The 25,674-nt window shown below is 50.0% G+C and overlaps 1 protein-coding gene across 2 annotated transcripts in view; it reads left to right on the forward strand.

Moving 5' to 3' along the window:
* Nucleotides 1-24,833, forward strand: part of GPSM2 (G protein signaling modulator 2) — a 146,264-nt gene extending 121,431 nt beyond the window's left edge. For both annotated transcript variants that reach the window (XM_075322045.1, XM_075322046.1), the window contains 4 exons: nucleotides 1,316-1,495; nucleotides 20,925-21,084; nucleotides 21,644-21,861; nucleotides 23,557-24,833. In XM_075322045.1, the coding sequence (XP_075178160.1) occupies nucleotides 1,316-1,495; nucleotides 20,925-21,084; nucleotides 21,644-21,861; nucleotides 23,557-23,724 (726 nt within the window). In that variant the 3' untranslated portion in view covers nucleotides 23,725-24,833. The remainder of the gene's footprint in view (nucleotides 1-1,315; nucleotides 1,496-20,924; nucleotides 21,085-21,643; nucleotides 21,862-23,556) is intronic.
* The last annotated feature ends 841 nt before the right edge of the window (nucleotides 24,834-25,674 follow it).

Here is a 25,674-nt window from a genome sequence, read left to right on the forward strand (position 1 = left end):
GCTGCGCCCCATTCAGGAGTTTCTCCCGAAGGTGGTATCCTTTTTTCATCTTAATCAGGATATCTCTTTGCCTTCGTTTTGTCCTCATGCAGTTCATCGGTATGAGAAGGATTTACTTTTGTTAGATCTGGTGAGAGCACTCAGAATCTACATTTCCCGCACGGCGCCCTTGCGCCGTTCGGATGCACTCTTTGTCCTTGTCGCTGGTAAGCCCAAAGGGTCGCAGGCTTCTAAGGTCACCCTGGCTCGATGGATCAAAGAACCATTTCTTGAAGCCTACCGTTCTGCTGAGCTTCCGGTTCCATCAAGGCTGAAGGCCCATCCTACCAGAGCCGTGGGTGCGTCCTGGGCATTGCGACACCAGGCTTCGGATCAACAAGTGTGCCAGGCAGCCACCTGGTCCAGCCTGCACACTTGCACCAAGCATTATCAGGTGCATACCTATGCTTCGGCGGATGCCAGCTTAGGTGGAAGAGTCCTGCAGGAGGCAGTGACACCCCCGTAGGGGAGGGCTGTTTTTGCAGCTCTAACATGAGGTATTTCTTTACCCACCCAGGGACAGCTTTTGGACGTCCCAATCGTCTGGGTCTCCCAATAGAGCGCTGAAGAAGAAGGGAATTTTGTTACTTACCGTAAATTCCTTTTCTTCTAGCTCTTATTGGGAGACCCAGCACCCGCCCTGTTGTCCTTCGGGATGTTTTTTTGTTGATTGCGGGTACACATGTTGTTCATGTTGAACGGTTTTTCAGTTCTCCGATGTTATTCGGAGTTAATTTGTTTAAACCAGTTATTGGCTTCCTCCTTCTTGCTTTGGCACTAAAACTGGAGAACCCGTGATACCACGGGGGGGGTATAGCCAGAGGAGGAGGGGCCTTGCACTTTTGATGTAGTGCTTTGTGTGGCCTCCAGAGGGCAGTAGCTATACCCCAATCGTCTGGGTCTCCCAATAAGAGCTAGAAGAAAAGGAATTTACGGTAAGTAACAAAATTCCCTTCTTATAAGATTCCACAGCATTATAACTCGCAAACCATTTTTCAGCTCCGGACAGGAGCCTTCATTGGGTACCCATTTGGCGATGGCTCCTGTCCAGAGCCGGAAACAGGTATGCGATATACCATTCTATGGAGTCTAGTAAAGGTAACAAATATTGCACTTTAAACCTTACTGGGCAGCGCACCATCACCTCACCTACACTCCAGATGATTGTTCTGGCCTTGGGTGTAAACTTCTCAACCTCTGCCTTCTGATCATCTATGGCTGCTCTTACATGAGGACATAACCAGATTCTATATTTGTCTTTCATTGTTACCTTCAGGTACAGAACTGGAACAGCGAGATCCTTGTAAAGCAGAAAACTCTTCTATCCAAACCTTCGGCCAAGCTCATGTTTGTCAATAGACTTAGAGGCAAGAAGTTTAAGAACAGCGCATCTAAGGTCCTGCAAGACGCTAGTAACTCTTCAGATGCCAACCGGAAGATGTCCAATTCCCAGCGGGTATATATTTTAGTATTACTATATAAAGTAGAGGAGCTGAAAGAAACAATGGCCAATAGTGTCTTATCCAATTAACAAGTATGTCAGGGTACAGGGGATTACTCACCTGGTGGGTTGTGAAATCACAACCAAAAATAATTTCATATGGCTGCTGCAAACCCACGAGGCTCTACACGATAAAATGTCACAAAAAAAATAGTTGTTTTTCTATTCTGTGCTTCCAAGGATATCAATGGGAGTTCCAGATCTAAATCAAGTGCCAGGACATAGGAATGCGGTTTAATTGTCAACGCGTTTGAAGTGTAACAAACTATTTCCTCAACACAAACCACAAGTCATGCTAAAGACGGATGCTACCCTTTGAAACGCGTTGACAAATCTCATTCCTGCATCCTAGGTTCTGATTTATCTCTGGAATTCCCACCCATATCCTTAGCAGTGCAGTATAAAAGCCCCTTTTCCAGACACACACACACACACACACACATACACACACACACACATACACACACACACACACACATACACACACATACACACACATACACACACATACACACACATACACACACACACATACAAATACACACACACACACGATACGGAGGGACACATTGAAAAGCTCACCCACTTGTATACATTGAAGGCATGTCGGAGAAATCTCCAGACAAATACCTCAGACCAAAGCAAGATACAAGATGTGAAGATGCCATACAGCTCTATGAATATATTTTATTGCCATAGACTTTACTAATGCAGAAAATCTGATAGTCATCAAAGAAAAGCAATATAATATAGACTTACAGAAGATAGATATAGATGAGGCAAAACATAATACAAATCAATCTACAAACACACCTGAAGATATAAGCCCAAATGATGACAGTCCATTATGATTTCTAGACAAGCTGGAGCCACCGGCCTTAGTGATCAAACTCCAGTATAAACATGTATCGGCCTTACATCTAGTGGATTAAGGAGCCACCTCTCCCCGCACTCGTCCATACACGTGCAGTATAAATCCAGTCCTTGTAAGGGGATGTTTTACAAAATAGTTAGTGTTACACAATTGGCCCATTTGTGCATAGTGGCTCCTGCTCTCACAGCTCTCTTCTGGCTATTAACTAATTATTATTAATTAATTATTATGTGATGGCACAAGTGTTTATAGCAGGTATTGGGTCTGTCAGCTTAATGAGTGGTCAAACAAACCAAGCACAGCACCTTGTAGGGGACATAGACATAACCCTGATTAAAAATCATACTTTTTAATGTCCAAAACCATGGCAGCGTTTCAGTGTTTCTTCTGCCTGTATATATGATAATCAGGTGTTTGGTGCATATTGGGTGTAGCCGAGCAGGTCAGTGCACTTTCCAACCTACTTGTTTTGTATCCATCTTTGCCCCTCGTCCTTAATTGACAGCTCTGGCTTTACAGGAGCTAGAGGAGTATTGAGCTGCTTGAAAAACAAATACATGGGAAGGCACAGTGAACTGCTCAGCTCTTTGTTATTACATGTCTCACATTGAGCCTGCTTTTTCTTCAGCGCTCTATTGGGAGACCCAGACGATTGGATTGGGGTATAGCTACTGCCTCCGGAGGCCACACAAAGCACTACACTAAAAAGTGCAAGGCCCCTCCCCTTCTGGCTATACCCCCCCCGTGGTATCACGGGTTCTCCAGTTTTCAAGCTTTGTGCGAAGGAGGTCAGACATCCATGCATAGCTCCACAGATTTTAGTCAGCAGTAGCTGCTGACTATTTCGGATGGAAGAAAAGAGGGCCCATATAGGGCCCCCAGCATGCTCCCTTCTCACCCGTTGATGGTGTTGTAAGGTTGAGGTACCTATTGCTGGTACGGAGGCTGGAGCCCACATGCTGCTTTCCTTCCACATCCCCCTGGGGGGCTCTGAGGAAGTGGGATCCTGCCGGCCTCAAAGCTCTGACGCCGGGCTCCATCCACAGACCCATTTGAACCTGCTGGATACGGAGCTGGAGTACCGTTCAGGGACATGGCCCTGCACCATTACAGGTACTCTGTGTCCCCGTACACACAGGCACAGCACACTCCAGACTTGCTGGGTGTGCTAGTGCCCCGGGGACAGTAAAGGGTTACAGTCACTGCAGCTTTGCTGAGTGACTTTGTGTATTGGGAACTACCGCGCCGGACGCTCCGGGAGCGGCGGCGCGGCTGGGACTTGTAGTTCGCCGGGGACTGGGCGCCGACCGCGCTTTTACGGCGGCGGCGCTTATAAATCCAGTCCCCGGCTTCTGCGGCCTAGTGCCGCTTCGTTCCCGCCCCCTCCCTGTCACTCAGGGAAGGGGACAGACGCTGAGCAATCAGCAGCGCCGAGGGCTGGAGCCTTATTTACATGCTCCAGCCCTCTCACTGCACACTGTCGGACGCCGGATTCCCGCTCTGACTTGGGGCACGCCCACGGCCCGCCCCTCCTCACACGAGCTGGGGAAGACGCCGGCAGCCATTACTGCAGTCCGAGCTCGGACTTTCGGCAACCAGGCAGGACGGTGGCGACCTTACACCCGCTTATAGGCGGGCGGTAAGCGGCACACATAGTGCTGACCCCAATATATACTGCAGTGTGTACATGTGTATTTTAACTGCATAGGTCGCTATATGCCCGCTTGGAGAGCGACACATCAGCAGCAGGAAAGCAGGTGTGCTAAGGCACAGGCTTTCTAGGCTGCTTGTATTGCACGTACTGAAGTGTTCATTTGTGTTTATGCTTGTATGCTATACACTGCACTGTACAGTCGCTAGTCTTAGCTATATTCTCCTGGAATGGCTAGACTACAGCAGCAGAAAACCAAGGGTGCTGGGGCACAGGTTTTTTTCTATGCTGCTTGTATTGCATGGGCTGCAGTGTGCATTTGTACTTGTGCTTGTATGCTATACATTGCACTGTATGGTCACTCTTCTGGGCTATATTCCCCTAGATGACTAGTCTACAGCAGCAGAAGAGCAGAGGTGCCAGGGCACAGGCTTCTATGCTGCTTGTATTGCTTGTGCTGCAGTGTTCATTTGTACTTTATGCTTGTATGCTATACATTGCACTGTACGGTCACCAATCTTGGCTATATACTTCTAGATGGCTAGTCGGCAGCGGCAAAAAAGCAACACAGATTTTCAGTGCTGTTTTTACTACATGGGATGCTGTTCATGACACCGTCCCATTGTGTGCATGCTCCCCTGTAGCACTTCGTCTGCCGGGGTCTCTAGCACTTCGTCTGCCGGGGTCTCTACTAGTCGTGGCCAAAGAAACCACCTGTCATCCCTGTCCAAGGACAGGGACGGAGTTGCAGTTTCGACAGATATATTGTCATAAGATAGAGACTTGCAGTCCAGACAGGCCATGGGCAATCTTCCTGACCAACCTCATTTGGAACGGGGGGGTCCCAGGAGGACTCTCTGTATGATAAGGCAGCTCTCCAGGACTTTGATCCTGACATCGCTATCAATCCGGATACACCGGATGGTAACGCCATACGGAATGATCCTATAGCGTCCATCAATGGAAGGTTGGATCTTTCTCCCTCAGCTCCCCCAGTGGAGGAGTCAGCTTCACAGCAGGAGAAGTCCCTTTTCAGTATCTCAAACGGATATTGAGTATTTTTCTGGCCACGCTGACTTCAGAGAAGCAGTCCAGAAACACCACGCTTACCAGATAAGCGTCTTCTCCAAACGTTTTTAAGATACACGTTATCCCTTTTCCCCTGACGTGGTCAAGCGCTGGACCCAGGGTCCAAAGGTGGATTCTCCAATCTCCAGGCTTGCGTCTAGAGCCATAGTTGCACTGGAGATGGGGCTTCACTTAAAGATGCCATTCACAGACAGATGGACTCTGGTTGAAATCTGTCTAGGAGGCTATCGGCGTGTCGGTTGCTCCGGCATTCACAGCCGTATAGGCAACCTAACCTTTTCAGCTGTTCTTGCGCAGCTGGCCTTGAGCACATGTACATCTGTACCGCAGAGGCGTCCGTAACTCCGCAATGTCTGCACTGCGACTTACCCTATTAATGCTGTCCTAAAAGTACAGTCGAGGTTTCGGTCCTTCCCAAGCTCGGGCAGGTCCCAATTGTCCTCGTGCAAAAGGGCTACACAACCTCAGACGGGCTCAGATTCCGGCCGGGCTCAATCACGCCCAAGGAAGGCAGCCGGAGGAACCGCTACCAAGGCGGTCTCCTCATGACTCTCAGCTCTCTCTCTCTCTCCGCATCCGCGGTTGATGGCAGACTCCCCCGCCTTTGGCGACATTTAGCTGCCACAGGTCACAGACCGGTGGGTGACGGACATTGTGCTCACGTGCACAGGACAGTGTTCTGTTCTCGTCCTCCGACTCCATTCTTCAGAACGGCCCCACCTCCCCACCGAGCAGATGCCCTGCTGCAGGCGGTGGACGCTCTAAGATCAGAAGGAGTGGTGATCCCTGTCCCCCCTCAGGAACGAGGGCGAGGGTTTGTACTCCAATCTCTTTGTGGCTCCAAAAAAGGACGGCTCCTTCCGTCCTGTTCTGGACCTAAAACTGCTCAATAAGCATGCGAACGCCAGGCGGTTCCGGATGGAATCCCTCCGATCCGTCATTACCTCAATGTCTCGAGGAGACTTCCTTGCCTCAACAGACATCAAAGATGCCTATCTCCACGTGCCAATTGCTACGGAGCACCAACGTTTTCTACGTTTTGTGATAGGTGACGACCATCTTCAGTTCGTAGCTCTGCCATTCGGTCTGGCGACAGCCCCACGGGTGTTCACCAAGGTCATGGCAGCAGTGGTAGCAGTCTTGCACTCTCAGGGACACCCGGTGATCCCTTACTTGGACGATCTACTCGTCAAAGCACCCTCCCTCGAGGCATGACAACGCAGCCTGAATGTTACGCTGGAGACTCTCCAGACTTTCGGGTGGATCATCAATTTGGCAAGGTCAAATCGGTCACCGACTCAATCACTAACGTATCTCGGCATGGAGTTTCATACTCTATCAGCGATAGTGAAGCTTCCGCTGAACAAGCAGCGTTCACTGCAAACAGAGGTGCAGTCTCTCCTTCAAGGCCAGTCGCACCCCTTAAGGCGCCTCATGCACTTCCTAGGGAAGATGGTGGCAGCCATGGAGGCAGTTCCCTTTGCGCAGTTTCATCTGCGCCAACTGCAAGGGGACATTCTCCGCCAATGGGACGGGCAGTCAACCTCCCTGGACAGGAAAGTCTCCCTTTCCCAGACGGCCAAGGACTCTCTGCAATGGTGGCTTATTCCCACCTCATTGTCACAGTGAAGATCCTTCCTACCCCCATCCTGGGCAGTGGTCACGACAGATACGAGTCTGTCAGGGTGGGGAGCAGTTTGTCTCCGCCACAGGGCTCAGGGGACGTGGACTCAGCAGGAGTCCACCCTTCAGATCAATGTTCTGGAAATCGGGGCAGGGTATCTTACCCTACTAGCTTTCCAGCAGTGGCTAGAAAGAGAGCAGATCCGAATCCAGTCGGACAACTCCACAGCGGTGGCATACATCAACCACCAAGGAGGGACGCGCAGTCGGCAAGCCTTCCATGAAGTCCGGCGAATCCTCATGTGGGTGGAGGACACAGCATCCACCATATCCGCAGTTCACATCCCGGGCGTAGAAAACTGGGAAGCAGACTTCCTCAGTCGCCAGGGTATGGACGCAGGGGAATGGTCCCTTCACCCGGACGTGTTTCAGGAAATCTGTCGCCGCTGGGGGGTGCCGGACGTCGACCTAATGGCGTCTCGGCACAACAACAAGGTCCCGGCATTTATGGCACGATCGCGCGATCACAGAGCTCTGGCGGCAGACGCCTTAGTGCAAGATTGGTCGCAGTTCCGGCTCACATATGTGTTTCCACCTCTGGCACTCTTGCCCAGAGTACTGCGCAAAAAATCAGATCCGATTGCAGCCGCGTCATACTCGTCGCCCCAGACTGGCCGAGGAGATCGTGGTACCCGGATCTGTGGCATCTCACGGTCGGCCGACCGTGGTCACTACCAGGCTGGCCAGACTTACTGTCCCAAGGGCCGTTTTTCCATCGGAATTCTGCGGCCCTGAACCTGACTGTGTGGCCATTGAGTCCTGGATCCTAGCGTCTTCAGGATTATCCCAAGGGGTCGTTGCCACCATGAAACAGGCTAGGAAGTCCACCTCTGCTAAGATCTACCACAGAACGTGGAAGATTTTCTTAACCTGGTGCTCGGCTCAGGGAGTGTCTCCCTGGCCATTTGCATTGCCTACTTTTCTTTCCTTCCTGCAATCGGGGTTAGAAAAGGGCTTGTCGCTCGGCTTCCTTAAGGGGGAAGTCTCGGCACTATCCGTGTTTTTTCAGAAGCGTCTAGCACGTCTTTCTAAGGTGCGCACGTTCCTACAGGGGGTCTGTCATATCGTACCCCCGTACAAGCGGCCGTTAGATCCATGGGATCTCAACAGGGTATTAGTTGCTCTCCAGAAGCCGCCTTTCGAGCCTCTGAAGGAAGTTTCCTTTCTCGCCTGTCACAGAAGGTGGCGTTTCTCGTTGCGATCACATCGCTTCGGCGAGTGTCTGAGCTGGCAGCTCTGTCATCCAAGGCTCCCTTCCTGGTGTTCCACCAGGACAAGGTAGTGCTGCGCCCCATTCCGGAGTTTCTCCCTAAGGTCGTATCCTCATTTCATCTTAATCAGGATATATCCTTGCCTTCCTTTTGTCCTCATCCGGTTCACCGGTATGAAAAGGACTTATGTTTGTTAGATCTGGTGAGAGCACTCAGACTCTACATTTCCCGCACGGCGCCCATGCACCGTTCCGATGCACTTTTTGTCCTTGTCGCTGGTCCGCGCAAGGGGTTGCAGGCTTCTAAAGCCACCCTGGCTCGATGGATCAAAGAACCAATTCTAGAGGCCTACCGTTCTGCGGGGCTTCCGGTTCCTTCAGGGCTAAAAGCCCACTCAACCAGAGCCGTGGGTGCGTCCTGGGCATTACGACACCAGGCTTCGGCTCAACAAGTGTACCAGGCAGCTACCTGGTCCAGTCTGCACACTTTCACCAAGCATTATCAGGTGCATACCTATGCTTCGGCGGATGCCAGCTTAGGTAGAAGAGTCCTGCAGGCGGCAGTGACACCCCCGTAGGGGAGGGCTGTTTTGCAGCCCTAACATGAGGTATTTCTTTACCCACCCAGGGACAGCTTTTGGACGTCCCAATCGTCTGGGTCTCCCAATAGAGCGCTGAAGAAGAAGGGAATTTTGTTACTTACCGTAAATTCCTTTTCTTCAGCGCTCTATTGGGAGACCCAGACGATTGGGGTATAGCTACTGCCCTCCGGAGGCCACACAAAGCACTACACTAAAAAGTGCACGGCCCCTCCCCTTCTGGCTATACCCCCCCGTGATATCACGGGTTCTCCAGTTTTATCTTTGTGTGCGAAGGAGGTCAGACATCCATGCATAGCTCCACAGATTTTAGTCAGCAGTAGCTGCTGACTATGTCGGATGGAAGAAAAGAGGGCCCATATAGGGCCCCCAGCATGCTCCCTTCTCACCCGTGGATGGTGTTGTAAGGTTGAGGTACTTATTGCTAGTACAGAGGCCGGAGCCCACATGCTGTTTTCCTTCCCCATCCCCATGAGGGGCTCTGGGTGAAGTGGGATCTTACCGGTCTCCAGGCACAGAGACCGAGCTCCATCCACAGACCCAAAAGAACCTGCTGGATATGGAGCTGAGTATCGTCAGGGACAGGGCCCTGCTACATCAAGGTACTCTGTGTCCCCATGCACATCGCGCCCACACACACCAGCATTGCTGGGAGTGTTAGTGCGCCGGGGACAACAGCGCGGAGCGCTGGTGCTATTATTCACTGCAGCTTTGCTGAGTGAATTTATGTATTGAAAACGGCCGCGCCGGCCGCTGCTGGTTGTTTTTTTTTTTTACATTGCGGCGCGGCTGGGACTTGTGGTGCGCCGGGGGACTTCGGCGTCGGCCGTGCACATAGGACGGCCGCGCTTATTACTCGAGTCCCCGGCTTTGCGGCCTAGTTTTTCGTTTCGTTCCCGCCCCAGCCCTGCCAGTCAGAGGAGGGGCGGGACGCTGTACAGACAGTCAGCGCAGGGAGCTGGAGTCTGCTTTGCATTCTCCAGCCCCCTCTCACTGAACACAGTGAGACGCCGGGTTCCCGCTCTTGGCTGGGGCTCGCCCACGGCCCGCCCCTCTGCACAGGACGGGGAAGAGAAGTCGGCAGCCATTATGGTTTCCACTCTGGGAGAACGGAACCAGTCACAGGTTTTTGGGCGACCTCGCACCCGCTCTTGTGCGGGCGGTGAGCAGTACTGACACCACTAATGCTGAAGTGGGTTTTTGGACTGTGTGCTGATATGCTATGCACTGTACTGTACTGTCGCTATTCTGGGCAACAGCAGCAAATAAGCAATGCTGCTGAGGCACAAGCTTTCAATGCTTCTTCGTTTGCATGTGCTGCAGTGTTTACTGTCAGATTGGGCAACAGTAGCAGTAGAGCAATTTGTGCTAAGGCACAAGCTTTCAATGCTGCTTCGCTTGCATGTGCTGCACGGTTTATTGTTATGCTATACATTCACTGTATGTCGCTATTCTTGGCTAATGCGCCCAGATAAACAGACAAAGGCAGCAGTAGAGCAATGGTGCTACGGCACAAGTTTTCAATGCTGCTTGACTTGCATGGGCTGCAGTGTTTACTGTCATGCTTGTATGCTATACATTCACTGTATGTCGCTATCCTTGGCTAATGTTCCTGGATAAATAGACAACAGCAGCAGAAAGGCTAGGGTGCTAACGCGCAAGCTTTCAATGCTGCTTGGATTGCATGGGCTGCAGTGTTTACTGTCATGCCCGTATGCTATACATTCACTGTATGTCGCTATCCTTGTCTCACGCTCCTAGATAAAATGTGCCAAGCCACAAGTTTTCAATGCTGCGTGTACTACATGTACTGAAGTGTTTATTTGTACTTCATGCTTGTATGACTATTCACTGTACGGTCGCTATCCTCGGCTAGGCTCTTAGATAGCTAGACAACAACAGCAGAAAAAGACAAGTTGCCAATGCACGGGCTTTCTATGCTGCTTGTACTGCATGTCATACGGTCCCAGGACCCCCAGTGCGTGCTATTGCTCAACCGGGGTCTCTGCTATATGTGGCCAAAGGAACCGCCTGTGATCTCTGTCCAGAGACAGGGACGAAGTTGCAGTTTTTTCCGCTGATATATTGTCTGTGACTATGACTGACATCTTACAGACTTTGCACCCCAAGCAGACCGTGGGCAATATGGTTGCAATGACCCTGGCCGCCCTGATTTGGAGCATCTCAAGGCGCCAGAGTGATTCCAGGCATCCCAGAGAGCAGGCATCCGACACGGTCGACAGTCCCAGATGGCCTAAGCGGGCTCGCTGGGATTAGCCCTCGACTCCATCACTGGTCAAGGTCCCAGCTGGAGTACTCTCTGTACGATGAGGCAGACGTAGCTGTTCAGGACTCTGATCCTGAGACCGCTCTCAATCCGGATACACCGGATGGTGACGCTATAGTGAATAATCTTATTGCGTCCATCAACGAAAGGTTGGGTATTTCTCCCTCAACTCCTCCAGTGGAGGGGTCAGCTTCACAGCAAGAGAAATCTCTATTTCAGTATCTCAAGCGTATATTGAGTACTTGTTTAGCACTCTGACTCCAGAGACGCAGTCCAGAAACGACACGCTTATCACGATAAGCGTTTCTCCGACCGTATTAATGAGACACGTGTCGCTCCCCCCTGACGTGGTCAAGCGCTAGACCCAGTATCCAAATGTGGATCCCCCAATCTCCATGCTTGCAGCTAGATCTATAGTTGTAGTGGTGGATAGGACTTCACTTCAAAATGCCATTGACAGGCAGATTGGCCTCTGGTTGCAATCTGTCTATGAAGCTATCGGCAAGTCGGTTGCTCCGGCAGTCGCAGCCGTGAAGGCACTCCAAGCTATTTCAGCTAGTATTGCGCAGGGGGTCGCTGTCACAGGTACTCTCGGTCCCAGCAGCGTCTTTACCTCGCAATGTCGGCATGGCGAATCATGCTGTTATTGCTGTCCGAGACTCTACGAGCCGGACGTCAGTGGCCTCCGCCAACTCCGTGTTTTTACGCAGAGGCTAGTAGTTGAGAGATTGGAACAGAGGCTGCTTCCAACGAAGTGCTTAACCAGGTTGCCTTTATCTAGTGATAGTCTGTTGGTAAGGGTTGAATGAAATCATTCAACTATCCAAGACGACTCAAAAAGCCCAGAAGGGCATAGATTCCTAGCGGGCTCAATCACGCCCGGGGAAGGCAGCCGGAGGAACCGCTACCAAAGCGTTTTCCTCATAATTTTCAGCCCTCTCACTCCGCAACCGCGGGGGGGCAGACTCCCCCGCTTTAGCGGCATTTACCTACCGCAGGTCAAGGGCCTGTGAGTGAGAGTGAGTTTGTTTTCAAACTACCGCACCGACCGAGCCGAGGCTCTTCTGCAGGCGGAAAGAGCGGTAATCCCTGTTCCTCTTCAGGAACCAGATACGCATTTTGCTCCGACCTGGTCGCGGTGCCAAAATAGGACGGCTCCTTCCGTCCCGTTCTGGAATTTATACTGCTTAACAAGCACGTGAAAACCAGGCGGTTCCGGATGGCGTCACTCCGCTCCGTCATTGCCTCTCTGTCTCAAGGAGTTTTCCTAGCATCAATAGACATCAGGATGCTTATCTACACGTGCCGATTGCTCCGAGGCACCGGCGTTGGCTACGGTTCGTTATTAAAGACGAGAATATTTCGTTTCGTAGCCATACCCTTTGGCTGGCGACAGCCCCACGGGTGTTCACCAAGTTCGTGGCAGCAGAGGGAGCAGTCCCGCGCTCTCACGGTCACTCTGTGATCCTTTACTTGGGCAATCTACTGGTCAAGGCACTCTCCTTTAGAAGCATGCCAACACAACCTGAACATGGCGCTGGACCCTTCCCAGAGTTTCGGGTGGGTCTTCAACTTTTCAAGGTTGAACCCAATCGCTGGCATCTCCTGGAGAGTTTTCACACTCTCTCAGCGATAGTGAAGCTTCCGCTGGACAAACAGCGTTCACTACAGACGAGGGGGCAGTCTCTCCTTCAAGGAGGCGCCTCATCCAGAGGCGAGGTTTTTTTTCACGCAGTTTCATCTGCGTCCGCTTCAATAGCACATTCTTCGCTTATGGGAGGGAAGTCGATGTCCCTACACAGAAACGTGCCACTTTTCCAGACGGTCAAAGACCGTCTTCAGAGGAGTCCACTCTTCAACTCAGTGGTCTGGAGCTCTGGGCAGTGTATCTTGCACTGCAAGCCTTCCTGCAGTGGCTGGAATGCAAATAGATCCGAATTCAGTCGGACTATCCACAGCGGTGGCATACACCAACCACCAAGGCGGACTACGCAGTCGACAAGCCTCCCAAGAGGTCCGGCGGATTCTGCTATGGGTAGAAGACAGAGCATACACCATATCAGCTGTTCACATCCCGGGCGTACAACACTAGGAAGCAGACTTCCTCAGTCGCCAGGGCGTGGACGCAGGGGAATGGGCTCTGCACCCGTTTGTTTTCAAGAAATCTGTAGCCGCAGGATGAAGACGGACGTCGACGTCATGGCTTCTCGGCAACAACAAGGTCCCGATTTTCATGACGCGGTCTTACGATCAAAGAGCTCTGGCGACAGGCGCCTTGGCTCAGGATTGGTCACAGTTCCAGCTACCGATTGCTGCCACACCGTCCTCGTCGCCCCAGATGGCCGGGGAGGTCGTGGTACCGAGATCTGTGGCATCTCACCGTCGGTCGACCGTGAGCACGACGTCATTGCCACCATGAGACGGGCTAGCCAGCCGCGGTCTGCCAAGATCTACCACAACTCGTGGAAGATATTCTTATCTTAGTGTTCTGCTCAGGGAGTGTCTCCCTGGCCATCGGCATTGCCTACTTTGCCTTCCCTCCTGCAATCTGGTTGGGAAAGAGGTTGGTCGCTCGGCTCCCTTTAAGGGCAAGTCTCGGCACTATCCGTGTTCTTTTCAGAAGCGTCTAGCACGTCTTCCTAAGGTGCGCACGTTACTACAGGGGGTTTGTCATATTGTGCCCCCGTACAAGCGGCCGTTAGATCCATGGGACCTGAACAGGGTACTTGTTGCTCCCCAGAAGCCGCCTTTCGAGCCTCTGAGGGAAGTTTCCCTTTCGCGCCTGTCACAGAAAGTGGCCTTTCTGGTGGCGATCACGTCGCTTCGGCGAGTGTCTGAGCTGGCGGCTCTGTCATTCAAGGCTCCCTTCCTAGTATTCCTCCAGGACAAGGTGGTGCTGCGCCCTATTCAGGAGTTTCTCCCTAAGGTTGTATCCGCGTTTCTTCTTAATCAGGATATATCCTTACCTTCCTTTTTGTTCTCATCCGGTTCTCCGGTATGAAAAGGATTTACAGTTGTTAGTTCTGGTGAGAGCACTCAGAATCTACATTTCCCGCACGGCGCCCATGCGCCGCTCTGAGGCTTTTTTTGCCCTTGTCGCTGGTACGCGCAAGGGGTTGCAGGTTTCTAAAGCCACCATGGCTCGATGGATCAAAGAACCAATTCTTGAAGACTACCGTTCTGCGGGGCTTCCGGTTCCTTCAGGGCTGAAGGCCCATTCTACCAGAGCCGTAGGTGCGTCCTGGGCATTACGACACCATGCTACGGCTCAACAGGTGTGCCAGGCAGCTACCTGGTCGACCCTGCACATTTTTCACCAAACATTATCAGGTGCATACCTATGCTTCGGCGGACGCCAGCCTAGGTAGAAGAGCCCTGCAGGCGGCAGTGGCTTCCGTCTTGCAGCTCTAACATGAGGTATTTCTTTACCCACCCAGGGACAGCTTTTGGACGTCCCAATCGTCTGGGTCTCCCAATAGAGCGCTGAAGAAGAAGGGAATTTTGTTACTTACCGTAAATTCCTTTTCTTCTAGCTCTTATTGGGAGACCCAGCACCCGCCCTGTTGTCCTTCGGGATTTTTTTGTTGTTTGCGGGTACACATGTTGTTCATGTTGAACGGTTTTTTCAGTTCTCCGATGTTACTCGGAGTTAATTTGTTTAAACCAGTTATTGGCTTTCCTCCTTCTTGCTTTGGCACTAAAACTGGAGAACCCGTGATATCACGGGGGGGGTATAGCCAGAAGGGGAGGGGCCGTGCACTTTTTAGTGTAGTGCTTTGTGTGGCCTCCGGAGGGCAGTAGCTATACCCCAATCGTCTGGGTCTCCCAATAAGAGCTAGAAGAAAAGGAATTTACGGTAAGTAACAAAATTCCCTTCTTCTTCTAGCTCTTATTGGGAGACCCAGCACCCGCCCTGTTGTCCTTCGGGATGTTTTTGTTGTTTGCGGGTACACATGTTGTTCATGTTGAACGGTTTTTCAGTTCTCCGATGTTACTCGGAGTTAATTTGTTTAAACCAGTTATTGGCTTTCCTCCTTCTTGCTTTGGCACTAAAACTGGAGAACCCGTGATACCACGGGGGGGTATAGCCAGAAGGGGAGGGGCCTTGCACTTTTTAGTGTAGTGCTTTGTGTGGCCTCCGGAGGCAGTAGCTATACCCCAATCCAATCGTCTGGGTCTCCCAATAAGAGCTAGAAGAAAAGGAATTTACGGTAAGTAACAAAATTCCCTTCTTTTTTTTTTTTTTTTTTTTTTTTTATTTTGGGCATGTGCTCCCCCCGTCTCCACTTCCCACCACACCTGCATGATCCACCCTGCGGAAACCGTCTCCAGTGATGAATATCCGTTAGCACCATCTTGGTTATAGTGGAAATTACAAGCTAATATCTCTGCAATAGCTATTATATACACTACTCACAAAATGTTAGGGATATTTTGCTTTCGGGCGAAATTTTTGTAAATCGTGAAGGTAGGGCATTAAAGTAGAAGCAGCAGTGGTGATTTCCTAATCTCATACAATTTATTAAAACAAAAGCCAACAGCGGTGGGTATACCCCCCATATATGCAGTGTCTCAATAACTTATCACGTGGCCTTGAGCATCAATTACAGCTGACAACATCTCCTGCTGGTCACAAGTGGAGTTATTGTCTGCTGAGGCATGGCAGCTTCTTGAAGCTTGGACTTGAGGTTCTGGGGTACAGAGTTACAGCCTCTACACGACGACTCCTGATCCCATAGGTCTTCTATAGGATTCAGGTCTAGAGAAAGTGCAGCCGCTCCATTTGAAATCCCCCAGTCTCCAGCAGGTGTTCCCTAATGATGTGACCTCAATGAGCTGGAGCAATGTCATCCATGAAAATGAAATTAGGCCTGTGTTGTTCATGCAGAGGCACGATGACTGGATTAATGATGTTACTCCAGTAGTAGGGGCTGTCACTGTACCATTCACACAGTGTAGGGCCGTTCTGTACTAATTAGACAAAGCTGCCCATTCTGCAACACCACCACCAAAGGCTCGTCTGGTGACCACAGTGGCTGATGCATAGCGCTTTCCCTGATGTCTCCAACATCGTTGGTGGCTATCATTTCTGCTCAACATGAATTGACCTTCATCAGTGAACAGCATTGAAGCCCACTGATCCCTCGTCCAGCATAGATAACGTCTGTCGTGATGGTGTGGTCAGGTACCCTTGGTGGTCGTATAGCATGCAGACCACGCTGATGTGAACTGTTACAAATGTTCTGACTTGACACTTGGGTGCCTCTTGCTTCCATTATATGTGCGTGGAGTTGTGTAGCATCCATCATCCGGTTCTGAAGAGCATTGTTCACAATGAAGTGGTCATTACTGTGGGATGTGACATCCACCACTATGCCTTTTTGTGACTCTTCTAGTCTCTCTGTGTCTGTGTTGAACCCTGCTGATGACACTCTAAGCTTGAACAGCATGATGAGGAGGACTGTTTAAATAACAATTCTAATAGAATCCCGAAATGTCTTGGGCAATTCATGGAACAAACACTTTTTATGAATTTTCTTTATCGTTCCTATGGGAGACCCAGACATTGGGTGTATAGCTTCTGCCTCCGGAGGACACACAAAGTACTACACTCAAAAGTGTAGCTCCTCCCTCTGAGCTTATACACCCCCTGGAGAACCAGATCTAGCCAGTTTATCGCTTTGTGTTCAGGAGGCATACATCCACACATGCATTCTCATCCGATTTTTCATTTTTGGAAAGAGTTTGAAGAAAAGCGGGTCCAAGCCTGGACCCCCGGCATGTCCCTTCTCACCCCACTGTGTCGGCGGTGCTGTTAAGGTTGATTCCAAGGCTGGAGCCTTACATGCCGTGCTCCTTCACCATCCCTTTGGGCTCTGGCTTGAAGTGGGAGCCAGCACGGTTCTCCATGCTTGGCAGGAGACCGGTCTCCATCCGCAGCCCTTCAGGATCCTGCTGGACCGGGGCACTCGCCCCCAGGGACTTGGAACCCTGCGTCTCAGCAAGCTAAGTACCTGAGACGTTTATATATGGGGGTCCCTTGTACTTTATTGTTGTGGGAGAGTGTGCTGAGTGATTTTTGTGACATTTCCGGCGGGTTCTCTGGCTGTCGCCTGAGATCCGCGCCGATGGTGCCTGCATGCCGGCCGCACCGCTCAAATTTAGGCCCCGGCTTCGCCGGAGGCCTACTTTCGGTTTCACTGCCCTCGCATGTCATTCATGCAGAGGGACAGTGCGGTTCCGCCCAGCGGCCGTTCTGCACAGGGGAGGGACACTCCTCACTGAGTATAGGTCTCCTCCCTTGTAGGTCTCTATGGCCCTCCAGATCCCGCTCTCAGAGTGAGTCCCGCCCCCTCTCTTCGCTCCGGCGCCATTTTCTCAGCGTTCTTCCCTGCGATCAGCGCTGGCTGCAGCATCCCTGCTGAGGTGTTTGGGGGTCCGGGCTTTGGGATCTGGAGGGCACACAAACCACTCCAGCGGTCTGGTAAGCCACAACCTCCGGTTGTGGACCTTCTGTATATACTCTCTGGGGGTCATTCTGGCAGAGCCCCCACTTCAGCAGCATGTCTCACACGAGGAGCAAGGCTGCAAAGCTGTATTCAGTATGCACTGCATGTAAGCTCCTACTGTCTGAACCGAGCACCTATCCACATTGTGATGCCTGCTCTAACCTGACGCCTCAGCCTGGAATCTCCCCCCCCCCAGTGGTCTCTCAGGCTGCTCCGGTCCCTGTGGTTGAACCCCCGGCTTGGGTAGAATCCTTTTCTAGGTCTATCTCCCAGTCTTTTGCCGATTCCATGGGACAGCTGTCCAGGACTTTGCTGAGCATGCATCAGCCCCCTTCACAGGGTGCCTCTGCTGCTAGGGCTCTCTCAGCGGAGCTCACAGAGGATTCATCATCTGGTCCCAGACCCCGTCCTCCTAAAAGGAGACGCAGGGCTCCCTCTCCTTCCTCGTCCCGCGGCTCTGTTTCAGACGCTGACTCGCGGGACGAGGAGGATGCCTTTACAGGGGGCTCGGAGGCTAACTCCATATGCCCCATTGATCTGTCCGAAAGTGACTCAGATGTTAGTGATTTGATTGCGTTCATTAATTCTGTACTGGATCTCAATCCGCCAGTATCAGAGGAGCAACCCTCTCTGGCAGAAAAGCACCAGTTTACCTCGCCTAAGAGGACAAAGAGTGTGTTCTTTAACCACTCCAGTTTTCAGGCCGCTGTGTCCAAGCCTAGGGCCTGTCCTGACAAACGCTTCCCAAAGCGTGGTTCTGATGACCGGTTTCCATTTCCACCTGAGGTGGTCAAGGAGTGGGCTCATTCACCAAAGGTAGACCCTCCGGTGTCTAGACTCTCAGCCCGGACCGTTGTGTCAGTGGCTGATGGCACCTCTCTTAAGGATTCCACTGACCGCCAGGTCGACCTTCTGGCAAAATCAGTATATGAGGCGGCAGGGGCCTCGTTCTCCCCAACTTTTGCAGCAGTGTGGGCTCTCAAAGCCATCTCTGCTTCCCTAGAGGAGATGCATTCCCTCGCCAGGGAATCTATGCCTGAAATGGTTACCTTAACTTCCCAAGCTTCAGCTTTTTCATCCTATGCCATGTCTGCCATGCTGGAAGTTTCTCACCGCACTGCGGTGGCTTCGGCTAATTCCCTCGCTATCCGCAGGATGCTGTGGCTTCGAGAGTGGAAGGCAGATGCTTCCTCGAAGAAGTTCCTTGCTGGACTCCCTTTTGCTGGGTCCAGGCTGTTCGGTGAACAGCTGGATGAAATTATTAAGGAAGCTACTGGCGGGAAGAGTACTTCCATGCCACAAACCAAAACCAGGAAACCTGTCCAGGGTAGGAATCAGTCGAGGTTTCGTTCCTTTCGTTCCTCCAACTGGTCGTCCTCTAAGCCCTCGGCCTCGTCCACTAACTCAGCCAAGGACCAAAAATCCAGATGGCGCACAAAAGCGCGTCCACAGAAGACCGCAGGAGCTGCTGCCACTAAGGCAGCCTCCTCTTGACTATCTGTCCGCGCCAGCAACGTCCTTAGTCGGTGACAGGCTCTCCCACTTTGGCGACGTGTGGTTTCAACACGTCTCCGATCAGTGGGTGCGGCATATAATCTCCCACGGCTACAGGATAGAATTCTCTTCCAGCCCGCCAAACAGATTTTTTCTGTCAACTCCCCCCTGCTCCAAGGCCGCCGCCTTCTCACAGGCCGTGACATCCTTGCAGGCCAACGGAGTAATTGTACCGGTTCCCGCCCGGGAACGGTTCAGAGGTTTCTATTCAAATCTCTTCCTAGTCCCCAAAAAGGACGGTTCCTTCCGGCCCATCCTGGATCTCAAGCTTCTCAACAAGCATGTTCAGGTGCGGCATTTTCGCATGGAATCTCTGCGGTCAGTCATTGCCTCAATGACCCAAGGGGATTTCCTGGCATCCATCGACATCAGAGATGCCTATCTACATGTGCCAATTGCAGTTTCACACCAGCGTTGGCTACGTTTTGCAATCGGAGAGGAACATTTCCAATTCGTGGCTCTCCCCTTCGGGTTAGCCACGGCCCCTCGGGTATTCACCAAGGTCATGGCAGCAGTGGTTGCGGTTCTGCACCTCCAGGGGTTGGCAGTGATTCCTTACCTGGACGACCTTCTAGTCAAGGCTTCATCCAGCGCAGACTGTCAGCGTAGTGTCTCGCTCACTCTCGCCACTCTAGCCCAATTCGGGTGGCTTGTCAATCTGCCCAAATCCACTCTGACTCCGACCCAGAGGCTCACGTACCTAGGGATGCAGTTCGAAACTCTGCCGGCACTTGTGAAGCTGCCCTTAGTCAAACAGCAGTCCCTCCAACTGGCGGTGCGCTCTCTGCTGAGGTCCCACCGTTTTTCCATCAGGCACCTGATGCAGGTGCTGGGTCAGATGGTGGCGTCAATGGAGGCTGTTCCCTTTGCCCAGTTCCATATGCGTCCTCTGCAGCTGGACATTCTCCGCTGTTGGGACAAGCGGCCTTCCCCCTTGCACAGGTTAGTGGCTCTGTCGCCACAGACCAGGAGCTCTCTTCAGTGGTGGCTTCGGCCCCTCTGTCTCAGGGACGCTCCTTCCTGGCCCCGTCCTGGGTGATCCTCACCACGGATGCCAGTCTATCCGGCTGGGGAGTGGTATGTCTCCACCACCGAGCGCAGGGCACTTGGACTCCGTCCGAGTCAGCCCTCTCGATCAATGTGCTGGAAACCAGAGCTGTGTTTCTAGCTCTCCTAGCCTTTCACCACCTGTTGGCGGGCAAGCACATCCGAGTCCAGTCAGACAACGCGACAGCGGTTGCCTACATCAATCACCAAGGCGGGACACGCAGCCGCCTGGCAATGTTGGAGGTTCAACGCATCCTTCAATGGACGGAGGACTCAAAGTCCACCATATGACATTGACATGTCAATTGTTTTTGCCATTTGGATTTTGCACTGCAAAGCTGAGTTTTTGACCAAAGTTCTGCAACAAAAAGGCTGCAGTTTGAACTGCATAGTGCGGACAAGAAACCCAAATTACCATAGACTTTGCTTGAAAAGCAGAACACAACCATTTTGGCATTAAACGCTGCAGTTGAAAAAGCAGCAAAAAAGCAGGTAAAAAGCAACGTGCGGATATAGCCTTAGAGAACAGCAAGTAGTGGAAAAAGTAGTGACACATTGAATAGTTGGACATCAGCATTCAAAAGTTTAGAGGTCACATTAAGTTCTCCTGAATAGGTTAGAATGCATGTTAGCATTTCACCCGAAAAACAAAAATACAAACTTTTTTGTGAGCAGTGTATATTTTTTTTAAAAAAAACAATTTCCCTAGCTCTGCCGTCTGGGGCCAGTATACCAGCTCCTCTGCTTGCCGTTACCTTTGTGTTGCTCTGTAATCAGTTTGTGGCCTGAGTGAATTCCTGCCTAGAGGACAGTTTGATGGATCCGGTGTGTGTTGTACCTTTCTAGATTGTTTTGTACTAACGGATCATCTTTATTTCCAGAAATCTGCTGTTCCAGACAGTATTGGAGATGAAGGATTTTTTGATCTTTTGAGTCGATTTCAAAGCAATCGAATGGATGATCAGAGGTGCAGTTTGCAGGGCAGAAACCTCCTGAATCTGCCCACATCTACATCCACCCCTCCCAAATCCATGAGAAAATGTACGTTCCTTATAAACGGTCTGTGTAGCTGTAATACTGTATTTAAATATATGACCGGTCTCCTTCCATTTGTCAGGTCTGCCAGCACACAGATATTACGGAGTTGTGTGGTCTCCAAGCACTTGGCTGCTGATTATAATATTAGTACATATAGGCTTTCTTCAGTATTTATGCTTGTATTAACAAGTTTAATGGTAGACGATGGATAACTTGTATACATAACAGAGGCTAACGGATGACCGCCAAAGACTCTGTTCACACTGGTCTCAATTCTTCTGTTTATACAGAATGCGTCCATTAGGATTTTCCCCTTTTCCTTTCACTTAGGGATGTGTCAGGTTTCTTTTGTTTAATTTTTTTTTTCAGACCGGACAAGAAAAAGCTGCATGTGTGTACAAAGCCTAAAGCATTTGCTTCCAGTGAGAGCCCATTATAACCTGCGCTATTGTCAGCTGAAATGTTTTCCTGTTTGTTTGTCAATGCCAGAAGTGGGTCATAAAGGGAATGGACAAGTTCTTCTTCCAGACCTTCAGTAATTTGTGATTAATTTTCTCTGCAGCCTTATCGGCTTCTGCTGTATCCCCCCATACGGATGAGTTTCTGGACCTCCTGGCCAGCTCCCAGAGTCGGAGGCTGGATGACCAGAGGGCCAGCTTCAGCAATCTACCTGGACTGAGGCTCAAACAACAGCACAGTAACTCTGTCCTAGGACACCTGATGACCACTGAGAACAGGGAGCCAGATGATGATTTCTTCGACATGCTAGTCAAATGCCAGGTAAAATAGATCATACAGAACAATGACAACAAATGCATGCAAGTCTACACTATCACAAACTCCCTTATGGCTGGAGTCACACTAGCGCAAGCATCTGATGTGAGAGCACTCCGTTCAGGCTCTGCTGCGAGGATAGTCAGTGTCATGCAACTGTGATCCGATCTTGTAATTGGATCACAGGTGCAGAAAAAAGGGAGAGATCAATCTCTCCATCGTCTACACTCCACTGCTTGTCTCTGTGTACAGTACAGACCAAAAGTTTGGACACACCTCATTCAAAGAGTTTTCTTTATTTTCAGGACTCTGCAAATTGTAGATTCACATTGAAGGCATCAAAACTATGAAATAAAACATGTGGAATGAAATACTTAAAGTGTGAAACAACTGAAAATATGCCTTATATTCTAGGTTCTTCAAAGTAGCCACCTTTTGCTTTCATTACTACTTTGCACACTCTTGGCGAGCTTCAAGAGGTAGTCACCGGAAATGGTTTCCCAACAGTCTTGAAGGAGTTCCCAGAGATGCTTAGCACTTGTTGGCCCTTTTGCCTTCACTCTGCGGTCCAGTTCACCCCCAAACCATCTCGATTGGGTTCAGGTCAGGTGACTGGGTAGACCAGGTCATCTAGCGTAGCACCATCACTCTGCTTCTTAGTCAAATAGCCCTTACACAGCCTGGAGGTGTGTTTGGGGTCATTGTCCTGTTGAAAAATAAATGATGGTCCAACTAAACGCAAACCGGATGGAATAACACGTTGCTGCAAGATGCTGTGGTAGCCATGCTGGTTCTGTATGCCTTCAATTTTGAATAAATTCCCAACAGTGTCACCAGCAAAGCACCATCACACCTCCTCCTCCATACTTCACGGTGGGAACCAGCCATGTAGAGTCCATCCGTTCACCTTTTCTACAAAGACACGGTGGTTGGATCCAAAGATCTCAAATTTGGACTCATCAGACCAAAGCACAGATTTCCACTGGTCTAATGTCCATTCCTTGTGTTCTTTAGCCCAAACAAGTCTCTTCTGCTTGTTGCCTGTCCTTAGCAGTGGTTTCCTAGCAGCTATTTTACCATGAAGACCTGCTGCACAAAGTCTCCATTTAACAGTTGTTCTAGACATGAGAAGGTGTGTCCAAACTTTTGGTCTGTACTGTATATCGGACTGTACTGATGACATCCGAGTGCAATCTAATGTCTCGCACTCATCTATAGACTTGTATGGGTGCGAGTGAGGTGAGACTTGATGACAATCGCATATCTGAGCTGCCTCATTATTAACATAGGGCTGAGAGCAATGCAAGATTTTATTCACATTGCACTTGTGTGGGTTATACACCATGTGATTGAAAAAAGGGGGAGAGCGAGGGCACCACCTGCTGGTGGGATCACCTAGGTATACACCATGTGACTTATTAAAGCCCTTTGCGTTATTATTTTAACAGCTGATGTTTGCCTGATTCTTATTTGTAGTGGAAGGATAAGTAGTTTAGCCCTGTGCCTGGCTATATTTCAAAACATCCACAAAGTGCCCTCACATCAGAGTGAAAAGACATAACGAGGGAGGACACTTCATTAGTAAAAGTACAAGCAGTTTTCTAAATGCTGCACTTATGTGCTTTTATACTCAGATACATGGTAAATTAAATTGGAAATGTGTCCTTTTTTCTAATGTTTTTATTCAAATTTTTACTTTAGGGATCACGATTAGATGACCAACGATGCGCTCCTCCACCCCCACCCAAAAAAGGTCCTACAGTTCCAGATGAAGACTTCTTCAGTCTTATTCTGCGTGCACAGGCCAAGCGCATGGATGAGCAGAGGGTGACGTTATCCTCACACCTAAAGAGACCGAACTCAAGCTAGGGGATAAGCGTTAATATTGTGCCCTTTCCTGCAATCTTCTTTTGATGGAGATTAAAAAAAAAACAACAACTAATAATCAGGGTTTTTCATAGTACTGTAATGTTTATACTCTTCTGTAAAATAGAACTATTTGCAAGGTACCGTTATACTTCATGTATTTGGGCACTTCCAGTATTATAGTTCCCTCCAGTCATTAGATGGTGCGACACTAACCAAAAACATCAAACACTGCCATTGTATGATGCTTCGGACAACCTGGATGGATTGGCTAGCATCTCTAATGTTGGGGCTTCCAGGACATCACATCCTGTAGGTGTATATAAAGTGTCTCCCATGGTGCAGACAAACTTGCCTGCTCAGTAGTGTACAGCTTTTCCGTGTCCAAGGTTGTATTTGTATGTCTGTGTGTATATATATGTGTTTGTGTGTATTTTATTAATTGTTCTAAACTATGCCTTTACAAAAACGGGGGTTGAATCAGTGGGTCTAAAGCCTGGCACAGTAAGCGTTGTGCTAGACCATTGCACTTCTTGGAAAATCTAGACCATAACTAAAGCACTAAAGACTAATATGTAAATAGTGTTATCTATCTAGCATTTAGCAGTAGTTTTAATCTTTTATTTGTTTTAATCTTTTGCTTGTTTAAAGAGAACCTTTCAGTCGAATTTTGTAAAGTAAAGACATGACTGTAATGACGCTGTAATGGTGATTTAATTTGGTAATTGAAATCCACTTTGTGGTTCTTCTTTAATCATTACAGTGGAACCTTGGTTTACGAGAACAATCCGTTCTGGGACTGTGCTTGTTAACCAAATTACTTGTGCAGCAAAGCAAGATTTCCTATAGGAAATCATTGCAATGCAGACAATTCATTCCACAACTTGTTAAATGTCCCATCCTGATCCTCTATTGTGCCATTCCACACACACACAAGCACACACATATTATGCTCACCTTACCTTCCGTTCCATCGACGAGCTCATGGTTCTTGTAGTTCTCCGGTACAGGATGTGTATCGGGTAACCATCGCGACGAGGGAGGAACTTTCACTGCTAGAGCAAGTTTCTCCCTCATCGCGATGGGGACCGATACACATCCTGTAGCGGCGAACTACAAGAACCATGAGGTTGGTGATGGAACGGAAGGTAAGGTGAGCATAATGTATGTGTGCATGTTTGTTTGTGTGTGTTTGTGCGAGCTTGTGTGTGTTTTGCGTGGACTGCAAGTGAGGGTTAGAGCGCGGGGGATGTACGGAATGGGAAGTGTGTGCGGTGAGTATTTTGTTCGTACTGCAAAGATTGCTCGTAAACAGAGTTAAAATTTACAGCAAGCTTTGCTCGTTAGGCGAAATACTCGCTAACTGGGTTACTCGTTAAAATACAGTGGAACCTCGCTTAAATTTTTTGCTAATTAGATTTGGGTGCATGGTGGCCTGACTGTACACTGGGTCTTCTCCTCCCTGTCTGTGATTCCCCAGTCTGTGAATGACGGATCACTATTGAGATTTCAAACAGAGGAGGCAGGTGGATGGCCGGGGAATCAGACAGGGAGGGGGAAGACCCAGTGTACAGTCCAGCCCCTGTACACCCAAATCTAAATAGGAGTAAACTTCAAATGGTGATTAAAGCACTACTCCAAGGTTTTTGTTTGTTTTTTTTTGTCATTGTCATTGCACCGCTGGTGGACTGGTGCTTTAAATGTAAGTCCCCTGATCCGTGTATTATATTCGCCTTTTGGCTGCTTCATCTTCTATCGAGGTCGCTCTGGTCAATCTCTGGCGATTTGTGACCTGCCAGCAGCTCCTTGTTTCATGGAGCACAGAGGAGGTCACAACTCAATGCATCTCTATGAAAGCCTTGTACTGGCTCTCCTAGAGCTGCAGTGGGATCTTGTAATGTAACTTTGTAAATTCTGCCTGGCCAGAAGCCAAGTCACAAGATGATGCCAAGG

This window comes from Anomaloglossus baeobatrachus, chromosome 8, assembly GCF_048569485.1.
Source record: "Anomaloglossus baeobatrachus isolate aAnoBae1 chromosome 8, aAnoBae1.hap1, whole genome shotgun sequence".
In the NCBI taxonomy this organism is placed as follows: domain Eukaryota; kingdom Metazoa; phylum Chordata; class Amphibia; order Anura; family Aromobatidae; genus Anomaloglossus; species Anomaloglossus baeobatrachus.